The sequence below is a fragment of the Centrocercus urophasianus genome, unplaced genomic scaffold (genome assembly GCF_019232065.1).
Source record: "Centrocercus urophasianus isolate 14NV4802_14NV808 unplaced genomic scaffold, USGS_Curo_1.0 seq_29, whole genome shotgun sequence".
NCBI classification, from domain to species: domain Eukaryota; kingdom Metazoa; phylum Chordata; class Aves; order Galliformes; family Phasianidae; genus Centrocercus; species Centrocercus urophasianus.
Genome location: NW_024884855.1, coordinates 2,448,961 through 2,468,738, shown reverse-complemented (window position 1 = coordinate 2,468,738; position 19,778 = coordinate 2,448,961). Strand labels below are relative to the sequence as shown.

At 36.4% G+C, this 19,778-nt stretch overlaps 1 protein-coding gene across 3 annotated transcripts in view; it reads right to left on the bottom strand.

Moving 5' to 3' along the window:
- The window catches only part of RBFOX1 (RNA binding fox-1 homolog 1), a 256,432-nt gene that overhangs the window by 217,294 nt on the left and 19,360 nt on the right, over positions 1-19,778 (bottom strand). For 2 of the 3 annotated variants that reach the window (XM_042827856.1, XM_042827858.1), the window contains exon 1: positions 16,829-16,915. The exons of the other annotated variant lie outside the window; for it this stretch is intronic. In XM_042827856.1, the coding sequence (XP_042683790.1) occupies positions 16,829-16,915 (87 nt within the window). Of the gene's footprint in view, positions 1-16,828; positions 16,916-19,778 lie in introns of those variants that run through there. 3 annotated transcript variants of the gene reach the window in all.

Below are 19,778 nucleotides of genomic sequence, written 5' to 3'. Positions count from 1 at the left end.
AAAAAAAAAAAAAAATTTTTTTTTTTTTTTTTTTTTTTTTTTTTCCTATTCTGTTATTATTTCTAAACCTGATTTAAAGAAAAAATAAAAACCCTTAACAAAATAAGAAACAATTAGGCCTGTTCTGGTTTTCCCAACACATTCTTAATAATACACTTGTTATTTTATTTGTACTTCACTGCAGAACTGATGGTAGAAGTCTCTCTAACCACAGAAAGCTATTTGTAAGGCCTGACCTAAACACAGGAGATGTAACAGACATTATTTTTTTTTCCTCCCTTAAATGCATGCTTTACATTAAAGAATTTCTTGGACAGTTGTGCTATTTCTAATCAGGCCCCATGGCAAATACTCATCAACCCTCACAGGAATAAACTATTCTCACTTCAAACAATTGTTACAGTTTGAATCCAATTGACTCTAGACAAAAGTACTGAGATAATCAGCATATTAAAGCCAACACTATAACCATATGTTAATTATGTAAATGATTCATTTTAATCAGCTAGAACCATGTAAAGAGTTACAAGGAATGCAAATGTAGGGAGTTATTAAAAATCTCATTATTATTCATCTTGGTTCCATGCGTGAATATATCCATCCAAACAGATGAATTAATAGTTAGATGAAAGATGAAAGAGCTAGAGGGGAAGTCTGTGGGAAACCATCTGTCTTGCTTTGTATCCCTCCCAGGCTTCAACCATCCTGAAACAGCTACATGGAGAACAACCCCAGAGAAGAGTCGGTGACTGCCTGCACTGCACCTCAACCAGTAGCGAACGCTTCTACGAAGACCTGTGTGCTTCTCATCCATTCCCAAACTGCCACCCCAAATAGGTTCACGAGATAGAAAGCAAAGCCTGATCAGTAAGCTCAGATCAACTGCTACAGAAATGTGGTTCCACCCTGCCCAAAAACATTCAGCAAGAATTGATTTATGCAAAGATTCTGATACCTTTTATGTTTTCATCTGAACAAGGTGCTCTTACAATTGACTATTACATGTCAGAAGATGTTTAGGAGCTACTGTGATTGGAACCCATAGTACACAAGCTGGTTCCTGCTGACTTCAGAAGTAGTCTTGGATGCAGGTGTCCTGCTTTCAGCTGAAATGGTTGATTTTCTTCATAGCGTCTGATGCGATGCTATGTTTTGCCTCTAGGAGAAAACCATTGTTGATTACAGCCCAAAGGCCTAGTTGTTGTTGAACATTGCTGCACACAAACAAGGACAGCTCAGATTTTCAGCTCCTCATGCTGTCCTGCCAGCAAGGGACAGAAATGGAATTGGGACAGCTACCCCAAACTGGCCGGTGGTGAGCAACTGCATTGTGCATCACTCATGTATACACATGTGTAAGTGTTTATGTCTTATATATATACACACAAAAAAGGATTACTGTTATTTCTTTTTCCCATTTCAATAAAGAAGGTGTTATTGTGTGTTTGCCTTTTTTTTTTTTTTTTTTTTTTTAAAAAAACATCTCAACCTATGAGTTCTACCCTTATTCTTCTATTACATAGTTTTATGATTCTATTGCCTCCTCCATCCCACTCTGGGGTGGGGAGCAGTGAATGAAAGGCTGTGTGGTGTGAGCTGCCCTCGTAAAACAGTAGGAAATAGAGAAATTCAGGAATATTGTTAAAAAACCAACAAAACAAAAACCGTATTTTGTGCAGTTCTTCCAAAGAACATGGAAAAAATCTCTATGAATTATTCCTGGAAGGATTGTTTTTCATTTACGCTATTTTCCCTTTTTCCTAAGCAAGGAAAATGGATTCTGTGCGATAATTATTCCTATGAAGAAAAGTAAGGATCAAGGGGTAATGCCATGTCTACTATACAAGGCAATGAGAATTAACTGGAAAGACAGGGTATTAAAACCTCAGGAGGATAAAAGGGTTGACATGTTCAACACAGGTATGCATGCATTAGGGTAAATCCACCCTGAAAATCTTCCTAAATCTTCAATAGCATTTTACTTAAAATTAAAGGTGTAATCTGCTTTCTAAGGCCTTGGTAAAAGCCAGTTACCATTATTCTGCCGACTCAGACTCCATAAACTAGATGAAGGAAAAATACAATTCAACTGTTTAGTTCATTATATCATTGAAATAGATGCAGTTTTCCAAAAACTGTTTTCATTCTAATAGAGAGAGTTAAAAATAATGTTAAAATATTTTTGTCAGCTTTCAGAAGCTCTGTAAAACTTTGTTCTTCGTACTCTACTTCTTTCATGTTTTCCTGCCTGATGTCTCCTAACGCAGTTTCTCTGGAATCATTCTATTTTTGATCTTTAATCCTTTTATATGTTTTTTCTTTGCTTACTCTTGCATGCCTTTGTAGTTTCTATAATTGGGTCTTTGCACCATTTTAACAAGGTTTAGCACTGCGCAGCTTGTCAAATTTAACTAGAAGTGAGAATAATCTATCACTGGTATGATAAATAAGCGAGTAAATTCACGTATCATTAAAGTGAATGTCTGTCATAAAAAAAATTATATAAACTAAAGGTCCCCTCATTTCTGCAAAGGCTGGTTCTGCAATCTAGACAAAAGACAATTGCATAGAAGTACTTCAGATCACCAATGTGTAGTTCATTAAAACTGGCTATACACCTGCAGTAAAACAGTACTTCATTAATTTCTTCTTGAGGTGCCGGCGTAAATTCAACTTGGGGAAGAGCAGCTGACAGCTTTGTAACTATTGACTGACACTCTTCAGCAAAGCTCTGCTGCATACAGAGCATGATTTAAGCACACCCTGGTGATAATAAACACAGCAAGTGAGAAAGGACGGAGCAGCTTCACAAGCACTACATCTCTCAGAGGTTTTTTTTTTTCTGCTTCCTAGTGATATTTACCTCTCAGAAATTTGCATACGAAGTAACTCACGATCTCAATGCAACCTTAGTTGCATTCCTGCAAGTCTGCAGAACTTCAAACTGACCACAAGTTTATGCAAACTTCCCACATTACACCACTCTTGGGGCACTTTAATATGACAGTGCTGCCTAAATATCTGTCCCTAAAAGGATGACATCAGCTGACACAAGTCTCATGCAATGAAAATACGCGATCACTCCTGGGCTATAGGAGAAACAGATCTTGCCTCACATGAACCAGACAGAAACTTTTTTCATGTAATTAAACAAGCATGCATGCATAGATACCTACAAGAGAAAGTAAAACACATACTAAGCAAACAAAGATTTTCCATCTTTACACGCAGGATTTTGTCCACATTACAGTGATCAACTCCCACTTACACAGGATTTGATAGGTAAACCATAAGAAGAGAATGATAAATTAAAAAGCAGAAGAGAAACTGAAGAAAAGCTACACTGAAAATAACAATAGTTTTAACTGCCTAACATCTTGGTTCTCCTTACAAAACATAACGATAGGTAACACCCATATTCCCCTCTGTTCACCCATGATACGAATAGGATATGAAATACAAACTCTATTAATATACCTTTAATCATTTTGTGTCTGGGTCAGTAAAAGGAAAGATATCTTTCTTCTCTGAGATTACCTGCTAAATTCTACACAAAAAAGACCTGGCAACAGATGCCTGAAGGACCACAGGAAGGGCTATGAGGTTCCACTGGACTTCCACTAAGGCCTTATCTTCTAACCAGCCTGATTTCTGCAGGGCACATCTCAGCACATTAACATTCTTGTGCTGAACTAAGGAAAAGTGAACTAGGCCAAAAAAGCATTATAAAAGAAATGCAGCACGTATGGGATTTTTGCAGTATTCTGTATAAAGTGACACAAATAAAATCAGGAAAATTCCAGATTGGGAATATTCATTTATTTCACTTTTCAGTGATCTCAGACTATTCCCGGACCCTGCCTCAGAGTTTCAGACCCCATCGTCAATATAACAGCAGGGGAAAACAGAAAATGTGATCACATTTAAACGAGTACTATGATCCCAATCCAGGAAAGCATTTCAGCATGTGCTTTACTGTAATTTCATTGCTTTCTTGGCCAGGAATGTATCTAGACACATGCCAAAATGCCTTCCTCTACTGGAGGCTGTCAAAGGAAATACGGATTAACTGAAATTTGTACCATGTGACTTTACAGCACTGCAGCTCTGAAAAGCACATGTATCATACTTCCACTTTTTTTCTCCCAATTTTTCTAAGAGAAATCACATGGCTTAGATAATCATTCTCTAAATTACAGTCACAATTGGAAAATTAAGTGCAGATTACACAACAATAGTATGTGTGCCTTTTCTGTTTCCTGTTTGCTAATGTGATTAGTTAACAATACCAGACATTACTGCCATTACACACTGCACTGAGTTTCCACTTTTCCTGAAAAAGACTATCCTTCTCTTATACCTACAGAGCACGTGGCCTTTTTGCTGACACAGCCATAATGGCATCAACTGAAAGAAGTGGACTTACAGATAGTGATCTCTTGTAATGTTGGTACAAGAAAACTGCTCTGTGCAATGCAGTAGTAAAATTTCCCACGTTAACTTCAATTCCATGCAGCAAAATGAGCTTTCTTCACACATTTTCTGTAATATATGGGATCAGGTCACTGCGACACTGCAGCTAAACGTATCTGTACAGAAAAACACTGTGCTCCTATTCTTTGGACATTCCAATGCCAATAATATGCTTCACTAAAGAAAGCACAGAAAATAGTACTGCCACATACACAGCAGCATCTCAAAATTAGGTCCCAGTTGAGTTGCTGATGAAGGAGTGGATACACAAAGACAAGGAATTAGCTAGCCTGTGCTACTAATGTTCTTCCTGCTGCACAAAATTTGACAGTCAAAAATGGCAGATAAAATTTCAGTGGTGATTATTTAAATAGATTATTTTACAACTATCACTTAAAAAAAAAAAAAAAACACTGAGGCTGCACAATTGCTATTTCTTTGAGCACTGTATCAGAAATACATTCAATAAAAAGGATGTTTAAAAAATCCAAAGATTTATAAATCATTTGCGCCTACTGTACTGTGTCTTGTTCACTGCTGCTCAAGGAAACAGTTTTTCTTTGATTTTATTTTAAATAAGGTATAAAATCTCAGAGTGATAATCCTGAAATAATTAAAAAAAAAAAATAACAAAAAACAATCCTTCACAGTGCTCTGTGTCTCATGACTTGCTGTTAACTCGCACCACTTCCCCACTGCATCTACTATCAAAACTGTATTATCTCCTAGTTAGATTTCAGAAATCTTAAGTGAAGTCCTGCTCCATGCATTACATTGTATTTTCCTCAAAAAGAGAAATCAGATACTCAAATACTTGCATGAACCTAAAGGATCTTATCCATAACGTCTTGCAACTGTAGTAGGTTAAAGGAATCTCTCTAAGGAAATACTGAAGGAATGAGGATGCCACCACTGCAAGAGAAGGCTGACACGTACTCATTTTCAAAAGGACCATGGGCCACAAGGAAAGGGATAGAAATGTTATTCTTCTGTGTCCACTCCACGTTAATAACAGTGGGGGGGGGTTAAACTATAAAATGAAAGACTTCAAGTCAGGCATTAGGAAAAAAAAAAACCCTCTAGTTGAAGTGTATCATGCCTGGAGAGGATTGAATCTCAGTCGTTCAAGATCTTCAGAACAGGCACAGAAAACATCTGTCAGGAATGACATAGGCATAGTTCAGCTTCCCTTCAGGCAGAGAAGCAGATTACACGATCCTGTAAGGTGCATTCCTTCCCTGTTTTTCCTCCATCTCTACGACATACACATCTGTCCTCGGAGGTGGTACTTGCACTTTGTGAGTTTTCCTATTTGTTTGTGGCTATTTTCCATTTTCAATCTTGCAGGCAAAGAAAACAGCAGGAAGAAGAGGCTAAAATAAAGAGAAATAGAGCCTCACAATATTCTAACTGCAAGGGTAATTAAACATTCAAACAGTTCAGTAGGGTATCAGTGAAACTGATGGATTTGAAAGTACTTGGATGTTTAAAACAAGATTAAATATCTTCCAAGAGGTCTGTTTTCAGCCAGTCTCAGAGAAATCCTGCAGTATGTGTATTCAAGAGGACATGCTGAATTATCATAAAGATCCTCCCTGGTTGAGTATCTTTGAGTCTGTGAATCTGAAATCCCACTTCACAGCAAGAAACCTTTTTTATATAAATGTATACATTCATTTTCTGACTCTGAAGTTAAAAAAAAAAAAAAAAAAAAAAAGAAAAGACAAAAAGTAGGTTTTGTTACATTTGAGAAATGATTTTTGTCGAAGAGTTTGGAATCAAATTTTTAACAATGTTCTCTCCTGAGACAAGAACAAGAAAATAATACTATATAACATTAATAACATTAATTTTTATACTTGCCTCCGAGGAACACACTGCTTAAAGGAAATTATCCAAGCATACAGAACGAAGTGCAAAATGTAATAAATATTAACAATGCAGTGGTATCACTGTACTGTATGACCACATAGAAATTAACACATTTGTTTTAATCCTTAGGATAGGGAGCTAACAGCAAAACGGATGGCAATTTAAACAGTACATTTGAGAATCACCTCATGAGCTAACAGGCGTCATACTCAAGAAGCGTTTTCACAAGTACTTTAAGTGCTTGCTAGTATACAGTGTTCCCTAAAAATATATCTTGGATCTGTCTCTGAAGGTGTCTGTCTGCCAACTCAAACTATTTTTATGCTGTGGGCCACGTATCATATTTTTTGAAAACGAACTGAAGCGTGGTACTCAGAATTCTAAATAATAAAGTGCAAAATAAAGTTTATGCCATTCTAGTGACGGAGAAGTGTCTCAAGTAACAGAAAAAAAGCCCCACACATTATTAAAGCAACAAGATGAGAGAAAATACAGAGGCACGTGATACAGAAAATGAGAAGCACGTCATAAAGACTGTGCATCACAACAGGCTGATAGAAGGGTATGGGGAAAACGGGGCACCGGTCAGCTGAATACTGTGTCAGAAGAAAAAACCCTAAGAAAAAAAAGAAAACACAAAGAATAAAAAAGAAATATAGGCATAAATGCTCTTTTGAGTATTTCAGTACTTGAGCTTAATTTCTGGAACCTGGGGGAGGAAAATGTTCACAATTAACTCAAAATGAAAATGCGGAAGAGAACATCAACCATCTATCCAGAAGCACAAGACACTTCCTAATACTCTGAAATCTCTCTCATGAAAAGTAAGATTCACCAGACTACCTTCTCCTTCTTGATTTACCATTTCCAATTGGAATCAAGAGAGTAACTTATAAGCTGATAGGAATTTATCAGCACTTTCCTATTACTCAGCTAAAGAAAAGCTTCTACTTTCTTTTTTGTTTTTTTTTTTTTTTTTTTTTTTAAACAATTTGTAAGAATCAACCAATACCAGTGTAAAAGACAACCCTGCTGCGAAAAGCCTTCCACCAGGAACTCTGATGATCACCACATGAAGGATGTGCTTCATAGAGAGTTCAGAGAGTCAACGCCTTTTGCATACATAGCACATATATAACATGAGTTAATATCACAATTGCTTTTAGCCTCGTGCCTGTAAAGAACATGGGCTTCCTAGAAACATTCTGCTCCTCAGAAGTCTCCATCAGTTCAAGAGGACTGACAACTTCAGAGCCTTCTCTCGAAGGTACAAAACTTATTTTTCAGAAAGCTGGTAAATTCTCACTTCCTTGCAGTTATGAAATACAAGCCACCATATATCTTAATCTTCATCTACAGGCCAACTTTCTCCCTGCCTCTATTAATAATAAAGGCAAGATAAGATATTAAACACTACTTCTACCCATTTAAAGAAGAATTTAACACTGATAGTATATGGAGTACTAAGGCTAGAGACAATTATAGAATCAGACTCACCTCAGTCCCCAGAAAGATAATGGAGCAGCTAGTCCTAGAAACCATTTTTGGTTATTATTTGGTTTCATTAATACAAAAGACAAGAAAAATCATCTGGAATAGTCAGCACAGCTTCAACAATTTATGTTTGAGCAACTCAATAAGCCTCTACACAATCAAACAAGTAGACTGGTACGATGAGAGGAGAGGAGTAGATATTGTGTACCTGAGTTTCAGTAAGGCCTTTCAAACCAACTTCCTTAAGATCATAAGCAACCAGTCAATAAAGGGGCTGGATGAACTGTGAGGTGGTCTGAAAATTACCTGAACAGCTAAGCCCGGAAAGTAGCCATCAGTGGCACTAAGACTAGCTGGAGGTCAGTAACAAACAATACCCCAGGGGTCAATACTGGGTTCAGTCCCGTTTAGCATCTTCATTAATGATGGGGCAGAGTTTAACATCAGCAGGTTTGGAGATGACAATCACTGTGAAGAGTGGCTAACGGGTCAGAGAGTCATGCTGCCATCCAGAGGGACCAGAGCTCAGCAAGGAGAAGTGCAATTTCTTTTTCTCCATTCAGCATTAGTGACATAAACTGGAGTACTGGGTCCAAAACTGGGCTCCTCCAACATAAAAGAGACAAGGACACACAAGACAAGAACAGAGATCAGTGAAGGGCCATGAAAATGCTTAAGGAACTGGATCATCTCTTGTATGAAGAACGGCCAAGAGAGCCAAGGATGTTTAGCCCAGAGAAATCCCATCAGCATACCTGAAGAGAGGCTAAAAAAACAAAAACAAAAAAAAATGGGGTCAGGCTCCCCTCATTGATGCCGAGTGAGCTGCTTGCACGTGGGGCTGGGACCTCTGCTCTGGGTCGCCTTGCTGGGGCAGGCTGGGACTAAGTGGCAAGAGGAGCCTCTAACCTCAGTAATTTTGTGACTCTGTATTTCGACATTTGTGTCTTACTATAATAAAAAAAATGGGAGTACAGTAACAAAGATTTTAAAGCTATCACGTATACTTCAGAGAAAAGACTTAATGACTGGCCAAGAAAATTAGATGGTTTTTACAGTCCCAGTACAAAGCTTTCTACATTATTAAAAGACTGGCATTACACAACAAAACAGTAATGCCTGTCTTGCATTTTTGTCTAGTGCAGTCTATTTTTTTTTAACTGCAAAAAAATTACTGAGGACAGGTATAAGATATCTACTGACATTTTTAGGTCAATACACTTTCATAGTGTCTAAGATATTCGGATACAACAAAAAATAGCCAATCATCACAAAATTTTGAGATACCAGAAAAGCATGCGTTTTGGGAACAGCTAATGTGTTCAGTTACAATATCTATCACAAAATATAAGAGTGGTTCTCAGCATCTTTTTCAACAGTTGATGCTGTTGTATCATTTGAAATGTTAAGTCCCACTCTCTGCATAAATAGATGTCATGCACAATTTTAAAAGGTCTGAAGAAAGGAGGGATATTCTTCCCTTCCCTACAAGTATACATCTACAACCAAAAAGTAACTCACACTGCAGACATAATACATGTAAAGGAAAGTACAGTAGCCCTGCAGTCATCGTGAGGAGTTGCCATCATTAAGCTGATTACAGTGACAATTACATTGAATGTGGAACACAAGGCATAATATCCGAAGCTTTAAGTGAGCTGGCAACACGTTACCAAATGTCCTCAGAGATCAGATTTCAAGTGCAAGCATCCCTGAAACGCATAGGAAATTTTCTCATGGATTGAAAGTTTCTCTTAAAGATATACTTTACACTACAGGGCACAAGAGCACAGACTCAACTGTCAGTCCAGTCTCCTCATGTTTTTAACACAGTGATTCTCAAAAATCTACCCCAGATGAAAGTTCATACAAACTCCCTTCTGCCCAAACCTGCGCTTCCCAGTTGAGAACATATTCCACAGATTTGGCTTATAGCACAGGATGTATATACTGGGCTTAATTGTGCCTAACAATCACCTTGGCCAGAAGAAGGTATTTTCAGATGGGAAATGCGTATGAACATCTGTTTCCCTGTGCCCGATTTTAATTGTTTCTTCATGAAGGAAGACATCAAAAAAAAAAGAAAAAAAAAAGAAAAATCAACATTCATTTTCGCATTAAAAAGAACACGTACTCCATTCAGTCCAGCAAAATATTTCAGTTAAAAACGATACTCTGAAAATCTTGCAATGGATTTATCTCAATTCCTCTGTCAGCAATGTTCAAAACTGAGTTCTGAGAATATATGTCTATGAACTAAGTCACCGCAGGAGCCAGGCAGGACAGCTTCCCAGTACGCAATGACCAAGGATATCATGGAACTGATCCATCTTTCCTTTCCTCCATAATTAGTTTTGAAAAATTACTTTTGATCATCAACAGTTTCAGGCAACTGCTATAAAGAGTAAAACGTTATGCACAATACCTTCTTTGGTTGGTTTTGGTTTCCCAAGTGTGCAGTTGGATAAATTAGTGAGATTAGGGAAGAATTTTTAATGAGAGCAATAGAACAGTTTGAAGTACCATTAACTTAAAAACCACGCAGCACAAACACTCAGCATCCTTGACTACTCTGCATTCTTATGTCCCTAAATAACTGTGTTTTGGTTTCTTTTTAATAACTGAAGTTATATAATTTCATTCTAAGATGGTGTTGGAAGAGTTGTGGAGCTTTACTTTTCTCTTTACCTCAAATGTTACCAAGAGTAAATTTCTTTTTAAAGCTGTGATTCAACTGTGATTATGTTTTTCAGAAAAATTCGAAGGTAAAGTTAAATAAGCAAATGTGAGATTTATTAAAAACAAGCTTTTCTAGTCTTTTCAAAATAGTCAAAATTGATGTCTACTCCTGTTCACACAGAGAAGATTTAACACAAGGAAACTGGTCAAGCACTAATATGTATATATATATATATATATACATATTATATATTATATTATATATATACACACATATGTTTTATATATATGTATACATATTATATATATACATATTATATATTAATATATATAAAAGCCCTAAAATAAAGCAGAAGTCTAGAATAATAAAATACATAGATAACCCTGTTAGAGAGTAGGGAACTATTTAGCACTATTTAACACACCTCCAAACTTTCAGAAAATGAAACAGATCCCACTTTAAGCACCTAGGTCAGAATCCAACGCAGCTCACCTATACCACACTCAGAGAGGAAAGTTCTTTCTCAGGAGTAAAGAAAGACTTCTCAGGATTACTAATTCAGCATTATCCTGAGACTAGGAGGGGGAAAAAAAACAAACAAAAAAAACCAACAAACCACTGGACCTCAAAGAAAATCTTACAAAGCCAAAATACGAACCATTCTGACTGTTGACCATATAGACAAGAAGCTTTTACTTTCCAGCTTCCACAGCACCAAAAATACTGTTATGAAATAAATACACTCCTATTGATTTATTAAAACCATCACAATTAAAGAGGGTTTAGTCATCCTCCAAGCCATCTAACTCGTGCATCTCTGTACGTTACGAGAAGAAAAGGAACCATGGTACCAGTCTACTTTCGTTAGTTTTCTGTAAAAATAGTGCACAAAACTTAACCTAAACTTGCAATTCTTCACCCATGTTCAAAAGACAACATTCAATTTAGGACTATGAGAAAAAAAAATTCCAAACTAAGATTTCAGAGTATTTTGCCAAAAATGCACTTTTAGAAAAACGCTTTTTTTTTTTTTTTTTTTTTTTTTTGTAATGTCCATCTGCAGGTTTTCACAATCCAAGCCTTACAAGTTTTGCTTTATTTTGGAGATGAATAAACAGAATCCATAGAATTACTCTATCAGTAAAAAATATTCTGCTCTCACAAGCTCAGACATCCTTTTATTTTACCACACTTCATAAAGCATTGCAAAAGAAGCAGCCATAAACTTGCAGGCTTACCCAGCTCCTTGTTGTATCAGATGCAGACCATCCAAACCACAAATTAGTGACCTTGTGTCTTTGCCCCACTCTCTCCCTCTGCAGGTATTTTCTGATATCTGCACTTACTGACAAGACAGACCAAAAGAAAGCCTCTCACAGCAGGTATGGAAAAAGACTTAGAACTTAGTCTGTAGCTTCTTGAGCAAATGACATCTCACAGAGAGAACGTGATGGCCACATCACTTCATCCATGTATAACATGAGGAAAAACTTTGCGACTTCTATAGGGAAAGAAATTTTAGATTCACTCTCTCCCAAACAAAACAAACAGATGAAAAGAGGCTGCAGTAGTAAAACGTGTTTGTCCTTCACTCACAGAAGAACTGAGAAGCGTGGAAACAGCAGCAGGAAACCCCTGCTATCTGCAAATACAGTACGCCACAACAGTCCTGAGCAGATCTGCACGTAAGGTAAACGATCTGCTTCCTGCATTTCAAAAAGGCAACGCAGTCAGTGTAAAGAGAAAGCTTGCATTCCATCCCACTAGATTGCATTCTGACATCCAGCAAGACTATTTCAGGCATCATGGGAAGAACTAAAACCTAATCATTCCTTTTTGTCAAGTATTATTCAAGTGAGAACTACTAAATTACTAGTATTTTCAACCGACAGAACAAAACATATGCACAATATTTGGCAAAACCGGGACGCCAAAAAGTAGGTGAGATTTTGTAGGTAGCCTAACACACTGGCATCTACCAATATGCTGAATTTATTCACTGCTAACACTTCCCTATACAGCACAAAGACAAGAATTTTACAGGCTGGTAACGACGGAGCTGTGAAGCAGCCTGCACCACTACTTTTCACAGCATATTCTAAGCAATTCTCTCACTTGGCCCTAAAATAGAATGGAACTGTCTCCAGATTACCACTTTCCCAGTTGTCAGTTCAACATACCAGTAAACCAGTTATGAAAAATCAGACAGAACCAAAACACCTTAAAGAAAAATTTAGAATGGTGAATGATGTACATGGAAGTACATTAATTCCCAGTTTGTCCAAATAGTTAATCCAACACTGCCTACTCCCTATTTTTTTCTGCCTGCCCTTACCATCACTCAAATAAATAAGCAAAGAAAGAAAAATTGGGGTTTTAGATTAGTTGACTGAAGACTTTGACAGTGAGTATAAACTTAAGCCCTTGCAACATATTCTAGCTTTTCTTGTCACTAAGGCTAAAATTAAAGCGTGCTTTAAATGTACATTAAAAAACAGTGATCATCTTCAGATCATCTTTTTAAACTTCAAGTAGCAAATTCAAGTAGCACATTTTGTATAAAATAGATTTTTCTCTACTTAAAATTTTCAAGTAATTTACTGAAATGTCTTAGCAATTTCATCATCAATAACCTTTATAATAGTAATACCTATGGAAAACTCTCTTGCTAAATGGAAATGGAGCCACCTAAGCCAGACATGCAATAAATAATTCAGTTTTCAACACTAAAATCTCACGTACTACACTTGTGTTTTTAAAATGTACAGATATAAAATGTAGACATTTAACCTATTTTTTTACAGAGCGCATTTTTTCTATGGATTGCTAACAGTTATTCCGATTCTGCTCTTGGTAATTTTTACGATAAACTGAACCTGCATTTCACGCATTTATTCTGACAACACAAGATAGTACAGCAACACATACCCAAAATTACTGCCAACAGGGCACTCGCCCTGCACTCAGGTGGTCAGATGGATCTTTCTCACTCACGTGACATCCCACTGACTTCACTGTTTATCTGGACATAAGGGTTCCCCTGTGGGAATCAAATGGCTAAATTCGGATATGAACCAAGGGCAGGACAAGAAGGCTTTTCCTGGATTGCCACATAGTGTTCTATGGCATTTGTTTGCTCTCACCTGCCAAGGAAACAGTATGGGAGTTGTAATACGAAGTAGGTCTTGCTGCCCACAACACACACAGTTGCTGGATGGCTGTATCTGCTTCCCTCCTCCCAGCAGCCTTGCTGAAAACCCGCAAAGCTGCCAGTGCCTCTTTCATGCCAAGTCAGAAAACACCTCTCCAACCATGAGGCATAATGCTATTTACTGTTTGCTCTTTCAAGTGATTTTTCCTCCTACAGTTTTACCAAAGAGGAAGAACAGAAAAAGAAAATACATTTATTTTTCTCACTAATAATAAAAATAACTCTAATAAACAACTTTCTTGGAAACTCTTTTTTACTTGCTCATTTGCAAGTATCATATTTAGCATGATTTGACACATTTGTTGTATCAGTTACTTTTAACAAATACATTCTCTGTCCAAGAACATATACATTCCATTTTCTTAATCTCAATGAAATACACGGCCTCAGTAGAAATACAAATCCTCTGATATAATAATATATGCAACTGGGTAAATAGGCATTGTTTATCAGAAGTGTTTCTAGAGATGTATCCAAAATATCTGCCCTTTCTCGGCTGTGTAAGTTTCACTTTCTCTAGCATCTCTAACCAGATGCTGTAACAAACACAAGCAGAAGATGTAGGATGAAGCTCAGCAATGAATTTACAAGCAGAGGCTGGGCAAAGCTGCATACATTTTGCAAATGTAAAATCATATGCAGAGCTTAAGAGTGTAGAAGCTTTAAACACTAGCTGTCCTTTGCGGAGATCTGTCATGTAACACTAAAGGCCAAAAAAGCAAAACAAAAACAAAAACCCCAACAAAACAAAACAACAACACAAAAAAACAAACCACCAAAACAACAGGAAAAACAAAAAAAAAAAAACAAAATTTCCCAAATCTCTGTGAAGTTTCTGGGCTGATTTTATACGCAATCCACACGTAAATGCAGTTGGAAGTCATGGGGAATCCCAAATGAGAAATTCTTCCCAATTTCTGCAGAAATCCAGGCAAAGAAATAAATTTCAAGTTTATATGTTAAAACCTAAAAATACCTCACAGTCATGGCTCTCGACATGCAACCCAATGAAAACATCTGCATAACAACCTTATCAAGATACTTAAATCCATCAGAGTTCTGAAAATTATGTAATTATGCTGAGAAGTGGATGATCAAGGTATATGTCTGTAAAGCATCCTTTGCACCATGTTGTTTTGGACAGTTGGATTAAGATTTTGGAAACTCGTTTACTTTAAAAAATAAACGAATATTCACATACGTTAAGCTGAATGCACGTACCACTAATGTGGATAAAAACTTGGGCTGAGAGAAACCATTTAGCATTCCAGTGTACCCCCTAAGATTACACATTTTTGTTTTCCAAAACTCAGCATTCAGGTGCTAGGTTGGGGGGTCAGGGTGTGGGTGAAAAGAAGAAAGACTACAAGAGAAACTGTATGAAGAAAATGTTTCATCCAAACCCTTTAAAAGTACCAAATTCTTTATAGCACAGTTCCTATTGCTTTACTGTTTTAGACCTGTGCTTAACAGAGTAATGTAGACCTGGATATAACCTCCAAAGGAAAGAAAAAAGGATTTGAAATAAGGCATCCCGAATTTTCAAAGGGCCCTTTCTTCTAATCTATCTGCTTGGATAATGCGCCCAGAGTGGCATTTTGTAATGACAGCAACTTTCCAACAAATCAATAGTTATTTAATTCCCAACAAGCTCTTGAGTCCATTAAACCTGATTACATTCACCCATTTCAGTTGGGTGCAGTTATTTTTCCTACACCAGCACTTAATCTATAACAGGAACTTATGAGAACTTTCAAAAGCAATTTCAACATCAATCAGTATAGAGTGAAAGGCACGATTTGCTTGTAATTATTTATTGGACAGGATGGCAAAGGGCCTGACTGAGCTCTGGTGTCCGACCTTCACCCCCAAATTCTAATGGATATTAAGGCCTGCTTGATGTGTTCATGTGTGCTACTGGGTCTCACTATATTAAAAAAAAAAAACAACAACAACAACAAAAACATTATCAGCTTGCATGCGCCAACAGACATTTTTTCAATACTTGATAATAGCCACTGTGCAATGCTATTTTTCTTTTTTAGACATATATGTCTGATATGAAGCCTGAAGTGAAGAATAATTCATGATCTTGGAATGCCAAATGGACCTATACAAAAAAAAAAACCAAAACCTGTTTCATGTTTTGATTTCACCTCTACACCTACCAACTATTATTGTAGCAAAGGAGCACAACAAAAATTTTAAACAAAAGCCTCTCCTCCAAAGTTAATTTGACTGACTGCTACCAAGACACAGAAATGCAGCACCATACAGTATTGTCTCTCGAGCCTTTTTATACGTAGCAGCCATAATTCCCACCTATAGGAGACATTTGGGAAATGCTTGAAAATTTTACTCGAATTCTCTCTTAGAATATTTACTACTAAAAACAATGGAATAGCTTTTACTTTATTAATGCTTACACGATCTATAAAAATCTTAAGTCTAACAACAGAAAATTCCACTTTTTGATAAAATCATTATAAAAACAGACATCACAGCAACAGTTAAGTACATCCAGTAACTGCCAGTTAACTTCTAAAACATAAAACTCTCTCTCACAAGCAGGATTTTGCACTCTCATGGCTCAAAAGTAACACAGGTAGTCTACGATATATTTTTACATACACAAAACCCCACGAACCGCTCTTCATTCAGCAAGATGCATAACATATTAATTAATGCTTATTTAACACTATACATACATGCTGTGCTAAAACACTTAACCTAAACACATCACGGTAAGTTACTTTGTCTTATGATCTGCCGTGGGAATGCTGAGTCCCTCAGAAACGCAGAAGGGATAGCAAATCCTCTGCCCTGTGGTCAACCTCGTGAAGCAAAGGCATGAATGTTAAATAGCAGACAAATCAATAGAAGCAAATATAGCTCAACTACACCATTTATTCAGCCATGAGAGATGTCAATACACAGATTAGGGTGATCCATCTTTTTGATTTCCTACTGTCTTCTCACCAAATACATGAGAGCTTTTGCTTGTATTAAAAGTGTTTGCTTTCTCAACCATAAAAATTCCAATTATTACTCTAAGTGCACTAGAGTTAAGTTGCTTGTTGGAAGCGGCCTTGCATTACCTGAACAAGTCCAGCGAAGTATGGTGCTGCCGGCAGAATCATTGGCACTCCATATGGATGTAGCAAAACTCCTTGAGACGACAACATGGTTTAAGTGATAGTATTACTCCCACTAAAGCTAAACACATCAATTGAAAGTTAGGGGAAAATCTATATACCAACTTCTTCCAAACTCAGAGCTAGAACCAAATAACTTCTGTCAGGGGCAAAGCCCACATCAGCTGTAAAAAAAAGAAAAAAATTGACGTCAGCAACTCTTAATGTTAAATTTTTCTTCAGAGACAACAGATAGAGACAACAGCTGCAAAGCTAACTCTACCAAAAAAGGAAGGTGCTATTTTGGGACCAGCTTAAATAACATGACTAACCAACTACTCTTTATCAGTTCAGATTAAGTAATAAACACATACAGTTCAAACTCCCCAACCAGGATTTCAAACAGGATTAGAACTAATAATGATATATGAATTGACATATATATGACAACAGTCACTATCAGAAGCTTAAAAAAAAAAAAAAAAAAAAAAAAAAAAAAGATTTATTATGATTGTGTAAATTACTGCTTCTTTGTATTTATTAACTGTTAAACAATATTCATGTGAGTTGAAACTGAAGCCTGTTACATTTTGTACATATTGTTTTGATTCATTGTATTTTTCTTGCTTATTTTGAACACTAGAACTAGCTATCGCTAGCTAACAACTTCTTAGTGTACATTATATTTTAACGGCTTTTCTAACCTTTCACAACATCTATGTTGTTGCATTTATCACAGCTTTTTGAAAAAGACGAATTTGACCTTTAGAGAATTTCATTCTGTTCTCCAATTAAACTCAGACTCAGTGTAAGAGACAAAAGGGATGAATTCAGCCTGATTTTTTTTTCCCTAAGCAAAACAGATCTGCTGCTCAATGCACTATTTGCAAATAATTCTCTTCTACACCTAATCATTTTCACTTCAGACAAAACAAACAGTCATTAACATTCGTTACGTATGCAGTATATAGCCTCAATTGCAGATATAAATTAATGACAAGAACTAAAATTGAGCAAGGTATTTTTAATTCAATTAAGAATCGGGTGTTTAAAACTTCATGTTACAAGTTAGGAAAGTATTTGTCATCCTCTCCTACAGTTTCTGAATAACCAGGGTGCTCCACATCACTAACTTAAGCTACTCGATTTTGTTGCATAATTACTTTTCCAGATAACTAATTGCAGACAAGATTTGATGTGATATTCAATTATTTAATGTCACATTTTGACCATCAGGAAAGGTTTTCAGTAATTGATTCTCATGTATCACAGCAGCTGTATTGTGTGATTTAGAAATCTAACTTAGCAGGTGCATGTTGACCCTTGTTACTAACAGCCTTACACCATTTCTAACTTTAGATGTTAAATAGTGACCCTGTATGAGGCTTTTCTTAGAGGCTGCCAATGAGCACAGCAATTGTCATGTGATGATGCGATGTTTACCTAGGTCCATTTTCTTTTTATAGAGTGGCTTCACGTTTCTGTTGGGGATAATGCTGTTCACCTCACTATGCTCAGCTGCTATTTATTTTTTCTTATTGTGAAATCTGTAGTTTAAATTATTAAGCAAACTCTAACCTGGCATTTTTTGCCAAAAGATTATCAGAAATTTAAATACAATACCAGTTATAACCTTTCATACAGAAATACAGAAAAAATGTCATACAGAAATATATCAACAAAATACATATGTGAGAAAGTGCACTGCCATTGCAACTCGTTTAAAATTATTTCACTTCTTAAAGTATACGCTTCAATTTTAACCATTACCTTTTGCTTGGTCTAACAGTAAGCTGTACTTGAAAAGAAAGTTTCTTTCACCTTGCAACAGAGATTATAAAATAGGGTTTGCAAACTTTATTTAAATGATTCCAATAGGACAACTGACATAACCACAGATAGGTGAGTTGCTCTGTAAAAACCAGTTTTTGTTTCAATACATTTGTAATTGATCTGATGGAAAACCAAAAGAGCAAGATGATTCGTACAGGAAAAAAAGCAGGCTCAAGGGAATGGTCAACATTTTCATTAATTATTTTGGTTGATTAAATTTCCCAGCGACGAAGTTGGAAAGTTAATGAGGACGTTAAGAGTTATAGAAAGGAATCTACATGCATCTATAGGAAGAACTGCTCAATTACAACAGCTGTAGAGGAAATCCTTTATGTATTATTCAGGTAAATGGAAAAACTGTGTCATAATAGGAAATGAAAAAAACTAAGAACACATGGAGAAAATGGGAGGAAGAAACTTTTTAAGATAAGGGCAATTCTGGAACACTTATGAAAAAAAGCAAAAAAACCCCAATTCTAATATGTAGTTTGGTGTTGAATAAGTGAGGTTATAGAACAGCTTTTCCAATCCAATATCTTGTCAAAGGAATCTAGTGACATTAGGCAGCAGTAGTCTGAACTCTTCAACTCAGAAGAGAGCCCTTCCAGTCTTTTCCAAACAGTATAAACATTCAAGAATAATGAAAATGTAAAGTGTTTTAAAAACATTTATATTCACTACATTTGAGGTTGGAATATGTAAAAATAAACTTTGAATATAAACCGTAGTTACCTGTTTTAATGAAAGGATGCTTTGCTTGCCTCACTATAACAACATGCTTCTAAATTGTATAGCTGTATGGCACTCCAACTCCAAGCTCTGACTTTCTGGTTGGGCTCTTTGATGATGTCCCATGTGTGCACCAGCTACCTAAGATCGCACAAACCTCTGTGAATCAAAACCACAGAAGTACATACAGCTTTACTTGCATCTCCGTCCCGTGCCAAATTCTGAATTTACGCCAGTGTAACTAATCACGTTCACCAGTATGTAACAACAGACTTGTTTTCACAGTAAAGTCTCCCTCCCAACCACACAAAATGGAAGTTTCTTCAGTTTTACTGTTAGCGTTAATAGTCAC